This window comes from Pocillopora verrucosa, chromosome 9, assembly GCF_036669915.1.
Source record: "Pocillopora verrucosa isolate sample1 chromosome 9, ASM3666991v2, whole genome shotgun sequence".
Classification (NCBI taxonomy): domain Eukaryota; kingdom Metazoa; phylum Cnidaria; class Anthozoa; order Scleractinia; family Pocilloporidae; genus Pocillopora; species Pocillopora verrucosa.
Window position 1 is genome coordinate 21046725 of NC_089320.1, and position 23967 is coordinate 21070691.

The 23967-nt window shown below is 37.4% G+C and overlaps 2 protein-coding genes across 5 annotated transcripts; both read left to right on the plus strand.

Moving 5' to 3' along the window:
• Window positions 1–2136: 2136 nt before the first annotated feature.
• On the plus strand, window positions 2137–13095 carry LOC131792796 (G-protein coupled receptor 161-like). 4 transcript variants are annotated; one of them, XM_059110202.2, is made up of 2 exons: window positions 2137–2254; window positions 10950–13095. In XM_059110202.2, the coding sequence occupies exon 2, from the start codon at window positions 11037–11039 to the stop codon at window positions 12060–12062; it is 1026 nt and encodes a 341-aa protein (XP_058966185.1). In that variant the 5' UTR covers window positions 2137–2254; window positions 10950–11036; the 3' UTR covers window positions 12063–13095. The 4 variants fall into 4 exon arrangements, with proteins under 4 accessions (XP_058966185.1, XP_066028872.1, XP_058966184.1 ...); XM_066172775.1 differs by lacking the exon at window positions 2137–2254 and adding an exon at window positions 4468–4629; XM_059110201.2 differs by lacking the exon at window positions 2137–2254 and adding an exon at window positions 6591–6759.
• A 1629-nt stretch (window positions 13096–14724) lies between these two features.
• On the plus strand, window positions 14725–23108 carry LOC131792788 (transmembrane protein 39A). Its single transcript, XM_059110191.2, has 8 exons — window positions 14725–15103; window positions 15330–15510; window positions 18054–18137; window positions 19438–19592; window positions 19942–20269; window positions 20848–21032; window positions 21280–21400; window positions 21932–23108. The coding sequence occupies exons 1-8, from the start codon at window positions 14928–14930 to the stop codon at window positions 22145–22147; spliced, it is 1446 nt and encodes a 481-aa protein (XP_058966174.1). The 5' UTR covers window positions 14725–14927; the 3' UTR covers window positions 22148–23108.
• The last annotated feature ends 859 nt before the right edge of the window (window positions 23109–23967 follow it).

The window sequence follows — 23967 nt, forward strand, 5'->3', positions numbered from 1 at the left end:
CGTCCAGAGTGTCAAAAAAAACATGTCCCTTCGCGTTCGTAACGTCTCATCAACCGGCATAATCCTAATGACATAATGTTAAGCCCCGCTTAAAATGTTAGGGCAGTGAATTCAGTTTTTCTCGATTGGTAGCTACTGAAATAAACACAAGGATTAATTCACATGTCTTACTATCGCTGAGTGAAGAGAAATATACAGAATAGACGCTGTGTAAAATTTATGAGATTGAAGGAAACTCTTTTTTTATGAATTTCCGGCAAAAGGTGTTTACGGGCGAGGCGATTAAAATTTTCGAATGAGAAAGAACTGCCATCGCAGCACCCAGAAAGTTGCAATACACAGTCTGTGGCTGAGTCTCACATTATGTCATAGCTATTTTGAAAGCATTTGATCTGAGAGAGCTATTCCCAAACGGCTGACCTCGTCACTAATTACGTTATTCGCTTTTTTCTTGTGCAAGAGCCCTCCGTAGGAGCAATTAAAGTACTTATCCAACCTTTATCAATCTTTCTTCGAATGTACACGCTTTGACTGGCTCTTCATTGCACCTTAGTCTTACTCAGTTAAAGACGATGGCTTTCGAAGTTCCGAAAAAATTATCCAAGATCAAACAGCCAAATCTTCTCACCAGTTTGCTGGTTCGGAATAAGACGACTCCCCTCCTCCCATTCCACCCCTATCTGCCCCTCTCCCACGAAAACGTGAGGACCTTCTGGCCTCGTTAAGAGAGATTTTGAACAATTTGACGTTTAATTAAAAAATTCCTCTGCGAGTGACAAACGAACAACTTATTTGCTTATCACAGATGATGGACTAAGAAAATTTTGAGTCTTATGTTTCTACAACAGTACAGAAATTTTTTCAGTTTTTTTTATAGAAACTTAAGAAGATAATGGAGGATTTCCAGACCAGAAGCAAAAACATACCTTTCACTTAAATGATTTTCCGTAACGCAAACAAGACTTCAATATAGCCCCCGCTCCGATTTAGTCATCGATGTTTGATCAATGGTGGAAAACTGTTGAAAATAACAAGGTCGGGCACTTAGATAAAATGGAGTCAGCTCAAAAAAACAATCTTAACTAAGAATTGAATTTACGTTTGGCTGATAGAGTCAAACCTATTTTTGACGTGGGCGTAATAAAGACTCCCTCAGATGGTTGAAATACGTTTTATTGTTAATTTACATTTGGAATTACGTCACTCTGAATCTTTAAAAAAAACGTCTTCCACGGTATCTAAGCGGCTTCGTTTATATTAATCATTTTTTTTCCTTCTCAGCACGTAACAAAGCCGTCAACACATTTTTTTTATTTTCTGCAATAATCGTGTGTCAAATTATTATGACTAATGTGGAGGTGTTTGTTAAGGCTTTAGTTTTGCAAAAACCACGCTTCGTTGTAAATTTTACCCTTACGATCGGAATCAGAAAGTCTTGTTCTTAGATATCTTTGCCTACAGGCAGGTAAAATAGAAATGAGAGTTTTAAGTTATTAATGACATTCAATTCAAGCTCGACAGGTTATACAATGGTAAAGCACAAGGCCTGCGTAATTACGGTAGTAATACAAAGGATTAAATATTCTATTTGTTTTCACAAGGAAATGTTGTTGAACCACATTGACACATGTTTAATGTTAACCCCCTTTTAGCCATTCTTGTTGCCATTTCCTCTTTAATAGTTAAGCTTTCCGAGGAAAAAAGTCCCCTCATTATTCGATGGAGGAATCTCCACTCCAAAAACACCCATAAAAAAGGTGTACCTTTGGTTGTCTCCTAAGTGTTCTATACAGTTTTTACTAAACATTTTCTCTTGCAATATTTTCTTCAATCAATTTTCCTAAAAACTGCAGCCTTGCATGAACCTTTTGTGACTTCCTAGGAAGTGCAGTATTAATTTGCTGAACTAAAATTGGGTAGCCTCTTAATAAAAAGTATTGTTGTGGCTCTGCTTGGGAACATTCGCCATTCTCCTAAAAACAGAACAGTGTCGCCTCAAGATTGAAAAAAGAAAAAAAACATGTTCTATTATTAACAATGACAGGGTTTTTCATGTAAATAACAGATATTTGCAGGTTTGACGTCAAAACCCAAAGAACGAGGTAAATTTAATACAAATACGTCTGTCGGTTGAAAGGAATCTTATTCACTTCGCTCGCAAGATATTAAAGTCAGCCAAACGACCTGGGATTCGAAATTTGAAATATCAATTTGTAAGTAAGATTGCTTCAGGGTGTACATATCAGTTCTTAAGGTATGTTGGTTCGTTTTAATTGTATATCATAACGTTTGATGTTGCCAGTGTGTCAATATTTCTTGTAGAGAACTTTTTGAAGCCAAATATTGAAAATTGCATTCTTTTTAGACAACAAATATGGTATTTTTATTCACATGGGCCAGAGGATCTAAACAAGGTAGTTTTCTGGCATATTTAAAATTTTATTCCAAAAATAGTCGGGTGTGTTACATAAAAAAAACTATTACGATAATCAGTCGTATATCTGAGAACTAGAGCTCTTTTACTTATTTCTTGAAATAAAAGAAAACGTAGATTGTAAAATTCCCACTAGTTGTTTCTAACACTGTGGTACACTGAAATTTGTCTCTGTTTTACTCTTTCTGTTTTTTGCTATCGAATCGCAGGCGTCCGGCAATAAGGTTTTCACACTAAATTTTGTCGCGGCGCTGAAAGACATGCTTTATCTACGCTTTCTTTGAATGAAAGAAGAATTTCAAGACGTTCTGAAGAACATTTCATTGACAAATCGTAAAACGTAGATAGGGTTTGAAAATCCACACAATTTTGTATGTATGTGTAAAGAAACCAAAGAACAAAATAATTTGTGGGAAACTAAAATGCTAAACACGAAGTATAATTAAAAGATAAAAAATGAAGAGGAAGAACCAATAATTTAATATTTTTGGGGGAAAATCCTTTCTTTATTTGGGTTTGAACGCTTTTCCGAAAATATATTTCCGTGACAAATTTAGAGCAAAATAATGAAACGTTGACAAGCCATTTGTTTATGAGGAAGTTAAAACTAATGGTTTCATTGGTGTCTTTTTCATTACAGTATGGTCGCGTAAATAATTTCGGCAAACAAAAAAAATATTGCGCTGTCATATTTCATTGATTAGGACGAACCTCATCGAGGAAAAAAGCCTCTTACTCTATGTTCTGTCTCTTTTTTTGCCTGGGTTTTTTCTGCGGCAATTTTAAGTTATTAGTAAGGAAACGTACATGAAAACTCATTTCAATGTACTGAAGGCATTAGCTTTAAGTTTTAAACTGACATTTAATTTATTAGTAGAATTATGCCAACATGCCCCTAAGCGTTTTCTTTTTATATCGGCTCTGAGATGTATAATTTCTGAAACATTTTTTTCTATGAAACGTATTTGACATACAGAATTAAATGGAGGAACGTATTCCAAAGGCAATAGTTAGTCACGTTTTATAAACCTTTTCACGTTTATCAAAACTACATGATGGTCAATGATATATATTTGGAATCATACTGCGATAATCATGTACATTTGACCCTGGCTATGAGCTTTTAAGCTTGATAGATTTCTTTGCACGATTTCCATCATTATTCTCTTACAAGATACATTAGCTTGTCACCAAAACAAAGGAAAAGAAGGATTCCATAGATTGAATGAAATATGAGCTGGTCTCAAGTTGTGTAGGATGTAATTTTGACAGTTTAATGTGTGCTTCTTGATTGCAGCCGTTAATTTTAGCTACGCGAAAAGATTTAGATTTAAGTTCTTACTCTACTGCGTTGCGTTAAGTTACTCAAGATGTGTTTAAAAACGCACTTGTGTGGTTTTCAAGATGAAAGTTTATCTTTAATTTTATGGAGAAGCTTGAAAAATATGATTACTCGATCGAATACCGCGCAAATGTTGTACGTAAAACGTCAAAAAGAGAAAATTTACATATTATCATACGGTGGCATTTTCCCCTTGAAAACATTCTTAGTTCAGCGGCTTACAGATCATACCGCACAGAAAATAATTGGACAAAGCACCTATTTCAATTCAGCGCTGCCTCATTTCAAAAAAACTAAATACAACCGCATACTCATAGCATTTTCAGTCACCATTTTCGCGTGATTTTGGCAGGTTTTTAAGCTAAAGAGCACTGGAAGGGCGATAGGAACGTACCAAAACAAACAATAAATATTTAATGTGAATAGGAGTGACGTAAAACGATCCAAGCACGCACAGATAAGTTCAAGACGGAACACGAACATGAGGAATCATGAGAGCGGACTTAACTTCTGTGCGTGAATACAAAAGATCAATTTTAATCTGATTCAGGTTTTAAAGTGAGCGGTGATTATTCTCAAATTTTACTCTCGTAAGTGTTCTTTATGTCATATCCTGACATAAGATATTGGTCCTCACAAAACACGTAAATTCATCGCATAAATGTTTTAAATGAATACCAGAAGACCAATATCGTATCTATAACTTTGCATGTGGAAGGACCCTCAATCGAATTCGATCGAGAATAATATTTCGACGAGAATTCGTAAACACAGGCTGAGGCGTCTTAATGCCAAGTGGAAACTCTTGAACTTGCTTACGGGATGGAACAGTTTAAAATGAAAGCCCTTAGAGGTACGTTAATCGCACATTTCACCAGCATATCTCTCCTCAACCGAAGCAAGGATGCTTCCAAGGGTATTTTATCGCTAACGTATCACTTACAGTAAGGAACGCCTTAATGAGAACTTGTTGTTACCGCAAAAGGCGACCCAAGTGTGGTTGTGTGTATGTGTTAATCACACAACCTCTAATTAACTTTCCATTTGTTTGCACAAAAGAGCTTTAGAACATCGAAAGACCGACAGGAAACTGAAATTCAACCAGTAATTAATAGAAGGATATCTCTTCTCCACCCATATATAATTGCTTTTGTACATCTTACCATCTTATTTCAGGAAACATATACTTTTAGAGTTCTGAGATTTACTAAAAACATACAAAAATAAAAAATTTGGCCTAATTCAATCTCAGTTCCACGACCGTTTCACCCGCCTGTGGTTTGTTGACAATTTTTTTCCTTACCAAAAGGATTTGGATTTCATCTGTGACTCATTGCTCAACAGTCGCAGGACAAAATGGAATCTACTTGTAACAATTTTAAAATGTAAACATTTTGTCGTAATATCTCAATCTAAAACAATTATGACATTTTATTTTAAGTGAATGCCTAATACCGTTAAAAAAAGTGGAAACAAATTTATTTAAAGTAAAAAGTTGCAAGATATTTGTGAAAAAATATCGTGGCTGGTATGACGCGGCGTTTCGTCTCGGCCGAGAGACTCATCAGATACGTTTCGTAAATTACAAGCGAACTTTTCGAGCATCGTACAAAAAATTTTTTCATTAGTATTTGACAATTTTTCGTCGTATATGTCATAACCCGTCAATGTTCAGTTGGGAATCATTCTGCGATAGAGAGCCAGACTGCTACTATGATCTTGACTTTGCGAACGGGACTTTGAGCGCGATACTCGACGACTTCGCTTAAAGTTTATGAGAAGTATCCAATGAGTCACTTGGCCGAGACATAACGCAGCGTCATACCGACAAAGAATTTTTTTCCACAAGTAAAATTTTATTGTTCAATCATTGGGTGCTTCAGGATAATTCCAAGATTCTTGTGGAATGAGTGATTCATCGGTTGGTATTCCATTCGTTAAGAATTTAAGGCTCAGATTTAAATATACCAGCGAATATCGCAGCCAAATGCTATTTAATCCTTTGATTTTAAAGCTGACAAGTCCTACTTTTGGGAAGGAAAACAACATTTACAGTATCAAGATGAGTGCATGCGTCAGCTATGCTATCACCAGGGCAACATAACATTTATTTGTCTAATAAGTTTAGCCAATAAAGACACATCAACTATCAGCTTCAAAGCAGATCAAGAAGAGATATATTTCTTTTTGTACTCTACTGCTGCTTTACTAATGGGTTATGACAATGTGCGATTAGGGTCTTACTTCTTCGCGCCTGATTATAAGATAACAACTTGATAATCGCAAATTCTTCCCCCAAAAATCTTCATTGCATGATAATCATAAAGCCATTTCTACGAAGATTGCCAGACTTTTCTTAAGCTTTGTTGGCAGCAAATCGTGATTCATCCCAAACGGAAAAGGTAATCTTAATCCTTACATGGTGAGCAGTGGAGTTAATTGTGATCTGTAAAACCTTTTTATACCCATTTTCCGCCCCAACCTTTCAAAGTGGTAACAAACCGTTTTAATAAAAACATAAGTTCAGCCCCCTAGTGAGCTCCAAAATATAAATTAATTCCCTAATGACCTGAAGAAAGTTCACAATAGACAGAGGTTGTTTTACATGTGCATTCGTTACATAATTATATTATTTCTTCTTCATGCTAAATATTAGACATGACATAATTTAATTCCCCTCTCGCTTCCTGCGAACCGGTATTTTACATAAAAAGGACCAATCACATGAAAATGCATTTTACATGACAGATAACCCGTAAGAGAGAGCGCTATATTTGACCGGATATGTACGTTATACGCAGTCCAATTTAGTTATTCACAAGCTCCAAGGGTCTTAAGATGCGAACCATTATGTTTAGGAGGCACTGGCTAATTGAAATACCAGTCGAATGCCAAGGGCGATTCGAGCTTCGACGAAGAATTTTCCTTGCGTGAGGAAATTTTCGATCTAAAACTGAATTTTGCAAGTTTGAAGCCCAACTCGGTAAGAAAATTTTGAAGCAGTTAATTTGTTATTTAAAGGTTGATTTTTAATTACTTGTGTCTTGCCTGAAGTTTCTATTTCGTCCTGCGCATACGTTTAATATTTCAATCTGACCAAAATCAGTTAGTTCTCTTTTAAGAAAAACTCTGACTAACAGCAAAACTAACTGATGAGGTGAGTACTCTAGCCTCTTTTTCATTAAACATTAAACACATCAGCACTCTCGGTGTTATATTTTTTAACATTTCGTATCCCGTTCAAAAATTAGTTTCCCTTGGGAATAAACGCCTCCGAGAATTCCTGATATTCTCTACCTAAGATTGATGAAGGCAATTAATTTTTAGACGTATCTATTTTTCGCGGGGCGACAATTTTGCCACCTACCTACAAATTATGTAGCGTCTGAAAAACATTAATTTGAATTTACTCTCTGATCAAAATGTTTTTTGTATTTTGCATTTAACTCAGCTAAAATTTAGGATGCAAACACCTTCAAAAGCAACGGGAATAGAGACTGGATGTCAATAAGCAAAAACGACCGGGACGGAACCCTTAGATTTTGCCGATCGAGCTTCAGTAGATATTTCTTCTTTCTAGAAAGGCTGGTTTATCAGTACTCAGCTGTATTCGTTCCCTAGCACCTGGTGTTTTGGGAGAAAAGTAAAGGCCATTCTGTTTACTTATTACACCACAATAAGTTGTGGTGACGGCGCGCTGAATTGTTAGTCATGCACTCTAAAATCGATGTGTAAAGTGAAAAAAAATTAAGTTGAACCCGTAAAGTTTCATTTTCGAAGCTTCATGCAGAAAAAAAGGAAACAGCACTAATTTGAGTTGTTTGAGCTTGTTTAAATAACTGACTTGAAGCTTGCAATGTCTATTTTTGAATATTTAATCTTTACTGTCAACTTTAATTAATTTCAAAATTCGGTTATTTATTCTTCTCTTCCTACTTCTGTGAAAGATTAGTTGCTTTAGTTTTCATCCATTTAACTAGTCCCTCCGGAACGAATTACTTAAAAAAACACTCTTGAAAATGCACCAAAATATGAGAAATAGCTGTGAGCTGGAGTTTTATACCTTTCGATTAACACGTAACGTTCTATTACGACTTTAATAGGTAGAAAAAAAGTCTGTGCTCTAAAAAACATTTCATTTTTTCTCCTTAACGAGCATTTACCTATCATGGTGAGTTAATACATTTTCTTTGACTTCATCTCCACAGCGGCGCATATAATATTCGTTGATAAATGTTATTTCCATAAGTTCATTTTTGGGGAGGTTAACATCACGAAATATCGTAAAAATACGTAAAAAAGCCAGTTAACTTCTCCGTTTTCTTTTTCATTTCCACGAAATCAGGCTTCGAAATGGAAGCCATTGCGACGACTTGAGCGCGATTTTTCTCGTTAACTACATGTACTAAACAAATACTACTTAGAACCATTCATATCAGTGACATTAAACAAGCATTCTATTAAACTAGTCCTTCTAAGGATAACACCTCCTTCACGCAGGCAAATGTACACCAATGTTACCACAAACACTACGTTGAATTCCTTTTAAAAGCGACTGAGTCCCTGACTTTCGGGAAGGATTTGCCTCATTTTGGAATATTCTAGTCTTTTTCTGGTAGAATAAATAATCCTTAGTAAACAATGAAAGGAATTAATTATCAAATACTTTGTTGGTTTTTCCAAATATTGAATAATTTTTTCCGGCTAACGAGGAAGTGCAATAACTTCAACATAAATTATTAGAATATCACCCATTTATTATGATCAAATGTTTTTTTATAGGGAAGAAATGATGGGATTCCTTCTCTCTAATAGGAAAGCACTTTCCGAAAAAGCTCTAGGAAAAAAAATTTTTTCAACAGTGCAGCATTTTTTGTCGACAGGTTGAAAAAGAAACCAAGTTTTTAAATGTTCTTCTTCGTTTAGCGGCTTTTTAATAAAATTGCTGAAAGGTCTGTGTGATAAACATTTGTTGTCCCCTACAATCAGAGGATATAATCTTAATCCACAACTTTATAGCGGGGCCGGTGGCTTTGTGTGTGCTAATTACACCTGCGGTTCCTCTGTTCATGGCTTTGCGCACAAAAAACCTTCAGCAACACAGTTAACTGCTTTATACACCTACATTACAGAGATAAGCATGCTTTTGCTGTGATGCGATAGCTATTGGAGGACAAAATTTAACAAAGCAGGCTCCACAACTCAAAGAGGTCGAAAGTGCAACTCAGACGGTTTCATGTAAATGCAACATTTTAACTTTTGAAATTTTCGAATTTGGATTAGCTGTGGCGCGTGGAAAAGGAAAAAGTAGACCTTTTTAGTCCTCATTAGAAAAAAACTTCCTACAGACTAAAACTGCTTTGTAAGTCTGTTTCTTAACATTTCTGCACCACATTTAGGTCGTAACATATATTCGAGGCTAAAAATTATGAAATATGACAGGTGTCCGGATGAAAATACACTGAATTAATATTCAAGAGCATTTCGTGTAAGATCGTGGACATCAACTGTTTGAGGATTTTTGAACTCTGCAGGCAAAATTTGATTAATTTTTATTCGGAAGTTTTCCAAACCGGACCGGCTTTTCCGAATCAAAACTATTTTTTAAATTCATCAGTGAAAATAGCGAAAATTTCACATGAAAGCGTAAGCGCTTTGTTCCTGTTTCCGCAGGCGATCCTGTGTTGTTTTTGTTTGTTCCTTAGAGAGATAGACCGTCGCCAGGTTAGCAACATTGGACATGTCAGACACAAGGAAGAAGGTGCCTACAGCGCGTTTGATCTGTAGATAAACTGATAAAGACCAAAGCGAGGTAAAATCGGATTGCGACAAAGAAAGCCGTTGCTAAAAAACTAAGTGATCGGAAGAGTAAAATTGGCCAATTTAACTCTCTAAAGACTAGACAAACCAAAAGACAATTTTATTCAAAATAATTAGGCTCACTAAAACAAGAGAGCTGGGGCATGCATTCAGCAAACAGATTGAGAAATTTTGGAGGCAATTAAGTGTTAACTGGCTTTTATCTTTTTTGCGGAAAGCTTAGATGAAAGACGTCAAATAATTGAGGAAGCTAAGAAATTCTATTCTTTTGTTACCTAATGTCCACCTATGCTAGAAGAAAAGCCTCTGAAATGAAGATGACAAGCTTAAGGACTGAAGGGTTTGCAACTGCCTCAAAATAATTGTCTTTAAAGATTGTGCTCACAAGGAGTTACAATTTAAGAAAATTGCTATTTATGAAACAGAATTGTCAGGCCTGAGGAAGTCCTCAGTAACGAAGTCTTCCATCGCGGACAAATCATTCTCCCTTACTTGCGTAATTTTCTAGATATCGTATGGGACTTCTGGAGAAATTATTTCCTTGGAAATTTGGTCATATTTATGTTTGTAGGCGCCCTTGATAAAAAATCAAACCGCCGCAGAATTGCACGGAATCTTCAATGGAAACTAAAATGCGGCACAAAGAATGCGTTTTGTCATGTAAAAGTGTCCATTATTTTGGCACAATTAATTCATTATTCTTTGCGACACCGAAACAGACATTCATCATTGTTAAGAAATTTTCACGAACCAGTTATCATCTAACAAATAATTTCATTTACCAAAAGCCAAACTACCACTTTTTGGCTGATGAAGAAGCATCTATTTGTCTGTATCAAATCCAGAAAATTTCTCTCCCACAAGGTCAGCTCTTTCTGTCGACTCTCGTTCCTAAGTACCCTAGGAAGAATGCGTATGTAAATGTTCAATTAGTAACCTAAGGTTTGGACTTTGTAAAACTACCCTCTGTGCTTTAATTAACCTGGTGCACACTTTGCCGGCAACGTTCTTTCGTGAGGCGAAAAGTCTGGAAAATATAGTTTAAATTGCCTGCTTAGTTGTCGGTTTAAAAACGAAGGGCATAGGATAGATGAGAGCGGGATAATTTACTTTTTCTGACCTTTATTTCACTGAGTGTTAAAAAACCGCTAGCTCTTCCGGCCATAATTTCAAAGGAGATGATAAATTCTCCTTTGACGGTCTCAAAAAGGTGAGATTCTATTTGTTATCTCGTATTGTTTTATCCATTCTTTATTTCCATGGTTCGGGTTATTGTTCAGATCTGCTCTGTAGCGGGTCATTTATAATTCAGTGACAGCGAAATGTATGTGAGACTCTGTTTTCTCTTACCAGGTCTCTAATAAGTTTCTAAAGAAAGGAAGGATTCAATAATATCAACAGACACTGACTGATGATGGAAAGCTAGGACAAGTTATCACCATGGCTGTGGGTTTAGTTGTGGTGATAGTGTTTATGATCGTGTCTACTGTCATTGGGAACACTGCAATCTGCTACATTATCTATAGAGTGAGGCGTCTTCACTCTCCTTCCTGTATTTTCCTTGTGAATTTGGCCATCAATGACATTCTGGTGGCGTTGTTTCTACTACCATTCAGCATCGCAACCACGGCAAGTAATTACGTTGTCGTGAGTAAAACTGGCTGCGACATCATTGGATTCTTCCAACATGCTACGAGCGCAGTCTCAGTTTTGACGCTTTTATCAGTTAGCATGGACAGGTATCTAGCCATACTAACTCCTCTGAAATACAAAGGCTGGGTAACCCGTAACAGGACCGTTTTATGCATATTCTTCATCTGGTTTTATGCGTTGTTATCAGCGTGTTATCCTCTTCTGGGATGGAGTCGTTATTATGCTTTCCCTGGACAGTGGCTTTGCGAATCCAATTACCACATATCCGTTAGTTTTACATACTTCAAAATGACTACAATCTACTTTATGCCGCTGGTTTCTATTATTTTTATTTACATCAGTATACTGCGAGTAGCTTTACGTCATTCGAAGCAAATCGCCCGCGAAGTAAAGGCATTGCGTCAAAGGGAAATGGCTGCAGTACTTGAGCCCGAACTTGGTGCACAAGTGTCAGCGGCGGTCATATCGGGACAATATTGCATGCGCAAGCCGCATTCTGCCCTCAGAGCAGATATCAAGACAGCTTTGACATTGGCCTCGATCGTCGGAGTGTTATTTATCGCCTGGACACCATATATAGTGGTAAACCTGTGGTCCTCACACACAAGGAATTATGGGACGGAATTACTACAGTCCATTGTCTCTGGACTTTATTACTCCACGGGAGTTATAAATCCTTATTTATACGGATACTTGAACAGGATTATAAAAAGAGAATTTAAAACTATTTGGACAAATACGCGCAGGTCTTTTTCTCAGATCAGAGCGAACAAAATCCAACAAGCGGAAATATCATCACGGAAGTCGTCCTAATCTGAGGATATCTCTATTCTGTTTGGAAAAATTCTAAATCAGCATTAACGATTGTTTTATGCGGGGTGCACGTCCATCGATACAAGAATCTCCTACGAAGTTTGGAGAGCACTCAAGAAGCTAGCGTTTTTTTCGGCTTCGCCTCAAGAAATTCATAATGAACTCTCTTGCTCTCCAAACTCCCCGAGTATTTCATATATCGATGAACGGAAGCTGAAGTGTGAAATACTTATTTTGTAACATTTTCAACGCGGTAATTCAAATGTTTTAGCCAAAGAAATTCCCTCCATGCATTTCGCTTCAATTTGGACGCACGCTTTATCACAGGGCACCAAAGAAATATGAAGCACGCCATTCAGATGAATGAAGCAGACTTTTCAAAAAGACCACCAAAGTTTTCGCTGGACAAGCTTTCCCTCGACAAGTGTCCTTGTTCAAAGTCCTTTCGTCCAGTCTTTGGATGGGAGGATTTTCCAAAGGAGTACTTTTCATATCATAAATTTAAATTAGTTGCCAGGGAAACCTCGTCGACTTGAGAGGTATAAATGCAATTTAGGACACTACTTAGGAGAGTCTGTACAAGATCATGTATTAGACCTAAATTATCGGTTAAAAATGTGAGAACAAAGTTTCCTGTCTATAATCTATACTCAGTGCTCTGATAATTGTATAGTAACTCCCCAACTAAGTATGCTCATAAGACCTTTATAGATTGTTTTCCCCTTTGGGAGTCCTCAGTCGCCCATAAATGTAATTTTTTTTTAATGAAAAGACTGCATTTTAACCTGTTTCTTAATATCATTCGTTTTAGCTAGTTATGCGAAGTAGAACTTTCTCCTACCCCAGCCCCCTCTCTCCTACACATACTAAATATTTCTTATGCGAGGCTAACTCAAGCAAGTTTTTTCTCCATTTTGCTCACTTTTTTCCATTTTTTTATTCAGTTTGCTTGGTCTGAACCGCTTTCATTCTAATTTTGGAGTATTTATTTGATTTTTATTTGTCATTAAAACTTAAGTGTTCGACTCTTAAGTTGTACGAACCTAACGTATTCAATTAAAAAATAAAAGATTGAAGAAACAAAAGCATTCTTGGCGTATTTTTTTTTTGAAATGGGCGTTCAGATTTATCATACAGATGCCCTATCTTCACACAAAGGGTTGATCCTACCTTCCTAGTTTAGGACTCCTTTTTCGTTTTTAGGAAAATTCAAAACGACCGGGGATTTCCCTTTTCCCAAACGTCTAATCTTTAGTCGATGTGTAATGGTAATTGAACTGAGTGGGCGGGAGGAGGGGGGGGGGTGGGTCAAGTTGGTCAGAAATCATACACATGATCTGAAACCACAAGTATGATTTTGGACCAAAATTGCTCGAAAATGTTGTGGGTACGAAAGCCAAATTTGCCACATAAAAGCTTCTTGGGCTTCTATTTTCCTGAAATTTGATTGGTTACTTTAAATAAGTCTTGGAATCATATTGGTTGAATTTTTGTAATGTTGCTTTCTCATGGGCTAGGAAAAAGAAGCGATTTGGAGAAAAGAGAGTGCAATTCGTAAATAAATCGCACAGCTGAGAGCCAATCAGATTGCAATTATTTCCAGTGAATTAAAAATGAATGTTATAGATTAGAAAAGCACGAGGCGGTTGACCGTTGTACGCACACACTTCGCACGCACGTGTGAAAACCACCATGGCAACAGGAGAAGTATCTGTTTACCGGGAAGAAATTAGTAAGACTTGTTTGCTATTTTGCCGAAAAAAAATCCTTTTGGAAAACTGGTACCAAATAGTTTTGAGAAATGAAACAAGGTTAGTTTTCAACAGGGTAATTTATCCGGGAAAGTTACCCTTATTTACGATAATCCACGGAATTTGAATTCTCATAGCTTCGTAGATGAGAGAGAAATATATGTCAGAATAACAACAGGCTCTTTCTACTATTTCACAACAATTAAAAAAATCTTACCTTTTCAGCTTGAACAAAAAGGGAAGTGAAAGCGCTGCAGTCGCAGCCTTACTCTTCATGTTTTGAGGAAACTTTCGCTCTTCACCCTAAGCCCACTGTTTGTTTCATTCTGCAAAACTGTTGAAGTGAAAGTTGACGTCACACTCACAGTTCATAACGTACTGTGCGCGTGTTAGTCGGATCCAGTCCACTCTTTTGAAAACGAACCTTGTCGTGTCCACCGACTATTGCGTACACTATCATGATTCTTGATTATATGTGGCTTTTGGCACTTCCTGCTACCTCGTCGACTGATTGATTAGCTGAACTGCTAAACAAAAAGACATCCAATGCATTCCATTTGCCTCTTTTAGATTCTTAACCCTAGCCGATCGTTTTAAGTCACTTCTTCCCTAACCATCATCCAACATAAATTTGTAGACTAACTTCTGTCTAGTGTAAGTAAAATTTATGATGCAGGAGTGGACATTTTTTAATGCAAGATTCGTTTTTGACTCAGGCAGCATCGTGGTTTTTTATTATATGGAATTTCTATCAGCAATGCCTCGTGTGTTATTGTGTCTTCCTGTTCACCATACAAAGACAAATCTTGTGAGACGCGCGTGATTCAAGTTGAATCTAATCACTAGGGAATTACGCTTTAAAATCCGGATTTAGAAGGAACTTTCAATTCGATCGCTGCCTAAAAGAAGTGAATGTTCGGAAGAAAAACAACTTGAAACTTCCTTAACTGAACATTTTAAACATTTTGAATGGCATTTTTCGGGAACTTCCAAGAATTTACGTGAGACTGCGTTTATATGATCAGCGGGCATCTCCAAAAGAGTTCAAGCAGACGGCTGACTTTGTGGTGAGAAGAATAAAGAAACATTATAAGGAGTGAGATCGTTAATGTAGATGTTTGGAACGCTACTTTGGCCGTTCATCCTCTATCTGGTCGCCAGCTCTTCCATTCTGGATCATATTTTCCTGTGGCTGTGTCGTTTGATGCCGGGAGGGAGAAAATTTGTCACCGTCAAGGCGAGTTGCCCGTCCAGTATACGAAGTCTTCAGAACGCTGTACGAGGTTATCGGTAAGTTTTATCTTGTAGCCAATCTTTGTCCTTTTCTTCGATAATATTGTTTACAATTTGTAAAGTCATTCGTTTCTATTTTAGAGTGTAACGTCTGCAGAAATCGAAGGCCTGATTGCCCGTGCGAAGAAGAATTCTTGATGAAACCTAACTACATGTGTCCAGTGGCACGCGCGACTGCATAATGAACGCTAAATTTCGCTTTCGATTCATTTGTTCTCCACAGAAACGGATCGCCCCCATCTACCAGTGGAATACATTCGATCTCTTCGTTGTTAACGATCCCTCCACTGTACCACTATCCTCATCCTAACTTGCCTGCGTTTACCTCAATGGGTTTCGAAATTTTATTTTTTTGCTATCTTGTCAGCGCGCTTGTTCTTCAGCATGTCAACATCTACAAAACGGTAGGTGCACTTAATGTTGAGTAACTCTAATTCCGTTCTTAGTATGAATGAGGGTACAATATATCGACTTCTCTCGACCATTAAAAAATCAATTGATTGTCAAAAATTAGCGTTGTTCAAATAATTATTCCTTTCCCGTGTATAGTTTACAAACTGGTTATCTCCCTACTTCTGTACCAGGTGTTCCAATTCATTGATTATTAAGCAGCAGCTAAAAATTAACCTTTAAAAATAGCGCTCGCTCGATTCTTGTCAGAAATAGCCAGTTGGGGTGACGCTCGAGTATTTTGTACATCGGTATATTTGAAAATACGAAAATGATTATTGTTGTGCGGTATACCATTATTATTAATTCGCCTATCCCCCCGTGGGTAGTTGACAGAAATGAATTGTGATGCTAATTGTGGAGTAGGTATGGAGACAACACGCCATTGTTCTTTTCCTTTGAACCTGTCAAATATAATATATGTGAGCTTCTTTTTCAAAGATGAATGATTTGGTCTACCATTTTACTTATAAAACGCATGAGTAGTATATTGTTGTTCAGGAAATGACTTAACATTCAAAGGGTCAGATGCCTTGAGTTCTGATCTCCACCAGGTTAGCTGTTTTGATGTATGTAGCTTCAAGGATGTGAAGATTTATGGAACAGATGTTTCTTTCTTTTAGTTTTAAAGTTATGTAGTTCCAAAATTATAATCAGCTGGTTCCCAGTGTGACGAGAATTGATTGTTGGGGATGAGAATTTTAATGTTAGTTACCAGTAGGTGACTTACTGAAGTCTTGTTAGTGTTCTTGAATTTATGATGAAAATGGACTCAAAAAATGAGTTAGCCAGTGTTTCAACTTTTCTGCTTTTATGGTGACTGGTGATTTTTCATGGGTAGGAAATTGTTTTATTTAAAGATATGTCTTAAATCCTTTCGCTCCCAAGATGGCATTAGTAATTCTTGTTACCCTCTGCCATATAATTCTTTTGTTGTAAATCTGGAGAACTTGGTATTGGATCAACTAATAATCCCCCAAGTAATATTTTTCTCTATTCTCATAACTTTTCTGGTTGATGTTGTATTGACATTGTAAGGACAACTTTTGTCTTTGTTACTTGTGGGAGTAGAATGGTCAAAGCTTCATGTTTTGGTATTTTTGTGAGGTGAAAATTCTACGAAGTGGTGTCAAACTTGTTCCATATTATGGTTTGAATAAAAATGTTTCATGCTCACCTCAGGGAGTGTAAAACATAAATTTTAGACCCATTAATCAAAGTGGGTTTGTCAAAGTGCATGAATTTAATAATGTTTTTACAATAGGAAAAACTTAAAAAGTGACTGAAACCTTTTCTTTCAATATTGATTTCAGGCCTTTTTAGCGGGCCTCTCCAGTGCAGAGGTGTTGTTAGTCCTCTCTCCTTTCAAAATTTTACACATTGACTACCTTTAGAAATAATGTTACCGTGTTCACCCGGAAAAGCACTGACCATGAGAAATTATCTCACAATCATGATCTTCTTTAGTTTGGGATCATTTTCTTTATTCTTGTGACCTATATGTTTGATTCAGGAGTGATATTGTAAGGAGAATTTAGATGCCTGATGCTCTAAAGGATCATAGGGTTAATGAAAAAGTCAACTTTGTCATCTGGTTGTGCCGGTGAGAGTAGTCTAGGGAAGAATTCTTGTTGATGGCAATGACTGATATTTCAGCAACCTGAGCTGAGGTCTTCATTAGAATCAGGGAAGGAGTTGTTTGTTAGTTCACTGTTACAAGTCTGGGTTATGTGAACTGATTGTCCAGATTTGCTGTGATTTTTTTTGCCATAGGAGTCAAGTAGCTAGTTTTTGTCTCGTTTGTAAAGTTAGGTCATTCTGTTCAGTTTATTTGCTATTTTAATGCCATTTGTAACTTGTTTGTACAATTCTGCTAACTGTAGACATCTGTCATGAGGAGTCTGTTTTAAGCTAGTTATCAGCTTTCAAAAATCAATCTTTAAAAATAGATGAAACAGTCACTAACCAATGTCAAATGTACAGATATTGCTCTTGGGTGTAAGCATGTTTTCAATACAAAGCTAGTGAATACAAAGCTAAGAAGCACTGCAGTCCCTGAACAGGGCTTAAACTTGGACAACTGTACCAGAAGTCATTATTAAAGTATTAACTATTAGCCCTTAAACTCCCAAGATCTCATTAGTAATTCTCCTAACTGTCTGCCATACAGTTCTTGTGATGTTAGTTTGGAGAATTTGGTATTGTGTCAACTGAAAAATTCCCTAACTGATATTTTTCTTTATTCTCATCACTTGTCTGCACAATATTGTATTGATATTGTAAGGAGAATTTCTGTCTTGGTCACTCATGGGAGTTAAAGGGTTAAGACAATTTAAGCTGTATGTGATGTGCATCTTGTTATAATTTGTGTTATTTGTTATAAATGAGGTTAAACTTCATATTTCTACAATTTTCATCACTTTTGTGATGAGTTGTGAAGTAATTTGTTGCAGTGTTTATTTTAGTTTGACTAAGAAATTATTTTTTTTCATGGCAGAATATTCACATGGTTGATATCCACCTTATGTGGTTCATTGCCATTTTCCTGAGTCGAAGAGTGGCGTGGAATGTAATTGGACAGGTAATTGTAGATGAATTATATAATCATGATGCATATTTGTCTAAACATCAACCCTTTACACCCCAACATCAGTAGACACACTCTCTATTCTGTTCTCTATACATTTCTTCAGGTACTGACAAGGAGAATTTGTTTAATGACTAAGAGCTTCTTTAGTTGGTGATAGTTGCCTTTATTCTCATGACATTTATGTGTGATTCAGTGTTGATATTGTAAGGAGAAATTAGATGCTTGTCACTCTTAGGGGTTAAAGGGTCCACCAATGTTTCTGATGAGTGAGGTTGATTAGTAGCCTGCTGGGCTTTAAATCAACCATTTTTGACCTAAATTTATTGCTGAAAACTTTTCCTCCTTTTCCTTTCCTGGTGTGACTGTAATGTTTGATTCAGGGGTGATATTGTTAGGGGAAATTAGTTGGTAGTCACTCTTAGGGATCAAGGGGTTGGGAGGCTTTGGGGAAAAAAAAAAACTTCCCACTGATGTTTTGTTACTTTTGCATAAGCTCCATGTTACGTCCAAGTCTTTCTCAACTATGTCTTTTGCCTGTGCACTGATATAGCACAACAACCTTCTTAGGAACTAGTAATTCTTTTCAAACTCTGCAGTACAGTACTCTCTATACATTTACTAATGTGCTGACAAGGAGAATTTGTCTAATGATCAGGAGCTTTTTTAGTTGGTGATAGTTGCCTTTATTCTCATGACATTTATGTGTGATTCAGTGTTGATATTGTAAGGAGAAATTAGATGCTCGTCACTCTCAGGGGTTAAAGGGTCAACCAGTGTTTCTTATGAGTGAGGTTGACTAGTAGCCTGTTGGGCTTTAAATCAACCATTTTTGACCTGAATTTATTGCTTAAAACTTTTCCCTTCAAATTTTAACCTCCAATTGAGCTGAAGCAAAATAACACTCTTCCCCTCTCTAACCTTTTACACCTTAATGTCAGTATGCATATTCTCCATACTGTTCTCTGTATATTTCCTTTGTCGTTGACAAGGAGAATTTGTTTAACCATCAAGAATATCAATGGTTGGGGGTTGTGTCCATATTTATATTCATATTCTTGTGACTTTAATGTTTGGTTCTGTGATGGTACTGTTAGGAGGGATTAGATGCTAGTCACTCTTAGTGGTAAATACCTTGACCCCCTAAGAGTGACGAGCATCATTGGATTGATGTGAACCCCTTCCTTCAAATCAGTGTGTGTTTTAATACCCATAAAACTTTAGTCTTGGAACCCCCATTGGAAAATCCATTCTATATCCCTGATTTTTGTTTATTTATTTTTTACTTTTACAGACACTAGCCTCAGAACTACTATACACTGTCAAGTGTTTTGTTAACCTCTTCCTGAAGGGCGTGGCTCTTCTATCACTTGTGTCAAGCTTTGTATGGTTGTCATGGAGAATTATTCAGCAAAACAGTATACAAAATTGCCTTTTTCTCTGCTACCCGTGAGTATTATAACTATATCATGTTCATGTCTTTGTTTTGGATGAAATTTATGTAGTGATAAGCATATCTTTGAGTAATTTTCCTTTCTACAAGTGATTAAGAGAACTTCCTTGAATATCTCTCTGATTAAGGGGTTGTTTTTGTATGAAATGACTATTGTCTTCTTGGTAATGAAGATTGAAATTGTGCACAATGTGGAAGCTTTCTGTGCGTTTTTTGTTTTTGTGTTAGAGCTGTTTCCTTTATGCAAACATAACTTTCCATCAATTATTTTCATCGGATGAACCAAACTATTTTCTCCGGAAAAGTCATTAAGTGTTTAATGATAGAGATTTTCTTGTTCTCCAGGTCAGTGATGTACATAATTACGTTTGGCTTCACCCTGGATCCCCAGGGAAATAAAGTAATGCTTAAACTGAGTCCACACCAAGAGCTAGGCCCATTATCACAGCTACAGCTACTACAGAGCAGCCTACTGGACGCTAAAGGTGTAATGGTGAACGGAAATTCTAAACAGGAACTACCAGCTCCTCAACCATGTTCACTGCCACCGGATGCAGTGCGATACGAAACAGAATGCCTGAGAACCGATTTTAATCTTCGGATCAAACAGGTTCTTTTTCAGTCACTCATATGCGCTTACTATGTTGGGTTTATTCCGATGAAGTTCTCAGAGGTGAGGATTATAACTTGACTCCGTGATGGTCAGTGACGAGTTGAATATTGTTATGTGTTTTATCTAATTATTCTGCAAACCTCCTCAAGGTTGTTCGAAGGGTAAATAACGCTATCCGATGGATAAATCTCTGTCCGGTGGATAGCGTGGTACGTTTTGTTTACACTTATTCCGTTAGCAATTTATCTGTTGGATCGAGTTATCGGCCCTTAGAAAAACTGGCTACCGGTATATGATTTCTGTCCTTTGCAAATCCTTCATTTGTCCGAAAGAGTAGGTACTTGTTGAAGTTTGAAATATGCTTTGGAGTTGACAACGGCGTCATTTTAGTAGTACGCAGAACGTTTGTCACATGTATACCTTGAATATGGCCTGCTTATCTGCGAGGTCTGTGCATCTCAGTACTGGAGGATGGAACCGGGAAATCCGGAGGTCTGCGGCTTGATTGCTCCTACGGGGACTCAGATTGTTTTCTTTACGTTCAAGAAAAAGGGAAAAAAACTATCCATTTGACGACTGCCTTCTAAAATTTGCCATCTTTCTTGATATATTTATATAAGTTCTTGATCTTTTCACAGCAACATTATGTGTATTACGACATGTGGTGGGCTTGTCAGCACACGCTTTTCGTTTGGCTGAGCTGTTTGCTAATGTTAATGATGTACATGTTACCGCTGAATTATTGTGACGCTTTACATAAGTGTGCATTGCATCTTGGCGGATGGGAGAGATATCCCTGCGGTCACCGCGACACTCCACATGTGTAAGTTGTTTATTTATATTAAGATGTGTTGGTCATTTTAATCCGATGACCTCCGCAGCAGCTCTTTTAAAAGTGCGGTTTGTAACCTGATGGACTTTCGGTAAGTTCAAATCAGAACGAGTAAATAAGAAAATCAACAAGAAGCTAATTTTAAGCTTTATGTACTTCTTTCCGTTAGTCCACGACTTTATTAATTAACATATTAATCGCTGACATGATAATCGGTATCTTTTGTCACTACCCCTAGATGGTCAGCATTAACGGTATGGCCTCAGGGGGTCCTGGTGCGGCATGGTAAACTTCTATACAGAGCGCTCGGTATTCACAATGTTGCAATCCCAGGGGACGCGCATCATGGAAGATTTTTCGTAAGTATTTTAACACTAAGAATTATTCAGCAAGTTGCTGGCTTGCTTGCCTGGCTTTATTTCATTCTGCCTTTGGATTTTCTTTTGAAATGGGCAATTCTATGTTAAGACTGTTCCCATCCGTAGAACTGTAGATCAGCGTCATTTAGCGGTGCTGGTTGATACGTTTACATTATTGCTCTTTGTTTACGGAATGGATCCAAAAGCAGTTTCTCAGTAGGTTGAATTCCCTGACCCACCCCCTTAAAACAACTTGTTGCCGAAAAAAGGGTAACCGAAGACATTGCATCACCTACCACTTCCCCACTCACGCGGGAAGAAAAGAGCTGGGGGGGGGGGCCTCACCATTTCCCGCCCCCACCCCCTCAGTCGACGTCAGGTCCTTCCCAACCCTTTCAACCGAAGCCTGTTTACTGGGTATTTCATGTGTACTTTTTGCTGACGGAAATAATAACTGTATGGCTTCTGGTGAAAATTTATTAGCGAGCTTATTTGCTATCGATACTGACGCGCAGTAACTTTGTTTTGTAGTTCATGTTCGAATCTCCCTTGCGACTCGTCAACTGGATGGCAGCAGTTCTGTTGTTACTTGTCTTATATCAGCTGTTTATGATAACAAGGTCCCACTCTTGGCACCAGCTTCTCTCGGTCACTGGGCTCCTGACGTTTAATTACCTGATTCTCTACAGGCTCTTCCGAGATCGCTGGGCACTTCAGGCTGTGGTACGAGAGAGAACAGGAACTTAAATTCCTAACTATAGAGCCACTCTTTATTCAGTGCAAAGTGCGAAAATGTGATTAGTTACAACTTATTGGGCAAGGTGCAAAGGTACATGTAGATTTTATACCACCAGTCGTTTAGGGGTCTTCATCTACGATCAATTTCAAACAGTTATTATTCAGATGATATGGGTTGGTTTGACTCGGAAAATTTACCGTGCATACTGTTCGGACTCTGTCCTTCTTACTGCGAGGGTTATTTTTCTTGGTGATAAATTTCAAATTTTGGTCGCCATTTTGGTGAAGGGTCCCTTCTTTTTAAGAAAACATAGCATCTTGGCATAAGATATGTAGGGACGAGCGAAAACTGGGGCTAGCGACGATAAAGAATAAGCGGGACTGAGGAGAACGACCTTCTCGTCACTTCTTCCCAAGACCCCGCCGTTGGCTGGCCGGTTTCAGAATGGCAGCTCAGAATGAAAAGAGATACTTACTCTGCAACATACACATTAAGGCTTTTTGCGCTAATAGTATTGGTTTTGAAGTCGAACCAAACATGGGTGAGGACTCTTCATTGTTTCCAGTAGTTCCTTACAAGTAATCTTTAGATACCGATGCCAAAGTTATTTATTATTTATTTTTTTGCAATCAAGTAGGGTTAATGAAAGTTCTTGGCTAGAAAATAATTTTTATTATTATTTCTGGAGTTTGCATATCTTGAGAACCTTCGTTTTCAAACAGCCCTCCGGAAGAGTTAGCTGACAAAAAGATGGTAGAGGGAATAGGAAAATATTCTTGTTTTGTGATCTTCGGTATTCGCGAGAGACAATCAACGTAGAGGTGTTTTGAAACCGCCTTATAGCGACCTGCTTGCCCAATGTGTTGTAACTGATCGCATTTCCGCACTTCCATTACGTCGAAGTAACTGTAGGACAAGGTATGTTTTAATGTGACTGGTAATTTATAGAATAAAAATGCTTTAAAGGTGCTTGAAGTAGCTGTCGTTATGGGCGTTAAATTTATTGCGGGTTTTTTTTAACTTTAAAGAACGGTTTTAAGCTTCGAAGAACGGTCATAGCGTAAGATAGACAGAGAAAGAATATGCTTAACGTTTGGGGATAACTTCAACTACTTAGAACTACTTGCTTCCTTGTTTGAATAGAAACCAACATTCCAACTTGCAATTCGACCTGGAAACAGTGAAAGAAAAAGCTACCTCGGCACTCCTTTGTAGTTTATTCGTTTGTTTTTCAGAGATTAACTGAAGTCATCAAATCATTATTGCATCACTAGAATAACAAAACATAACACACTAGAATAACAATCTTCATTAGTATTCATCCCCACAAGCAAGTATCTCGTTTACTCGGCTTTCAATTCTCATTTCGTTTCTCACAAACACGATCTATGCTGAAAAACTGTCTTCCTGTAATGTCACAACACTCCTATCGACGACGGTTTTGTTATTATTGTTTACATCTTTCTTTTCGAGTTCGGCGCTCGATGTCTTCTCCACAGTAAAAGCCGAGACCTCGACCTCTTCATTAGTGGAGACAAGTTGTTCGAAAGGAGTGAAAACATCCGACCAGTTTTGCCTAAGAACTGTAGTTTGTTCAATTTCGTTGCAGGTGATGTCTCTCGCACTCGAATCACTAATCCCTCCGTCAACCAGTTCCAAAGTTGATGCTAAGTCGTCTTCGCAGCGTAGCTCCTGGCTTTCGCCCTTGATCTCGATCAATTGAACAACATCCACTGTTTCTTCGAAAACTTTGGTCAGCACTGTTCTTTTTAAATCGGCCTCTTGGGTTTCTGTCGTGTTGTCTGGGCTTTTGAAGTTCCCCTGGAAT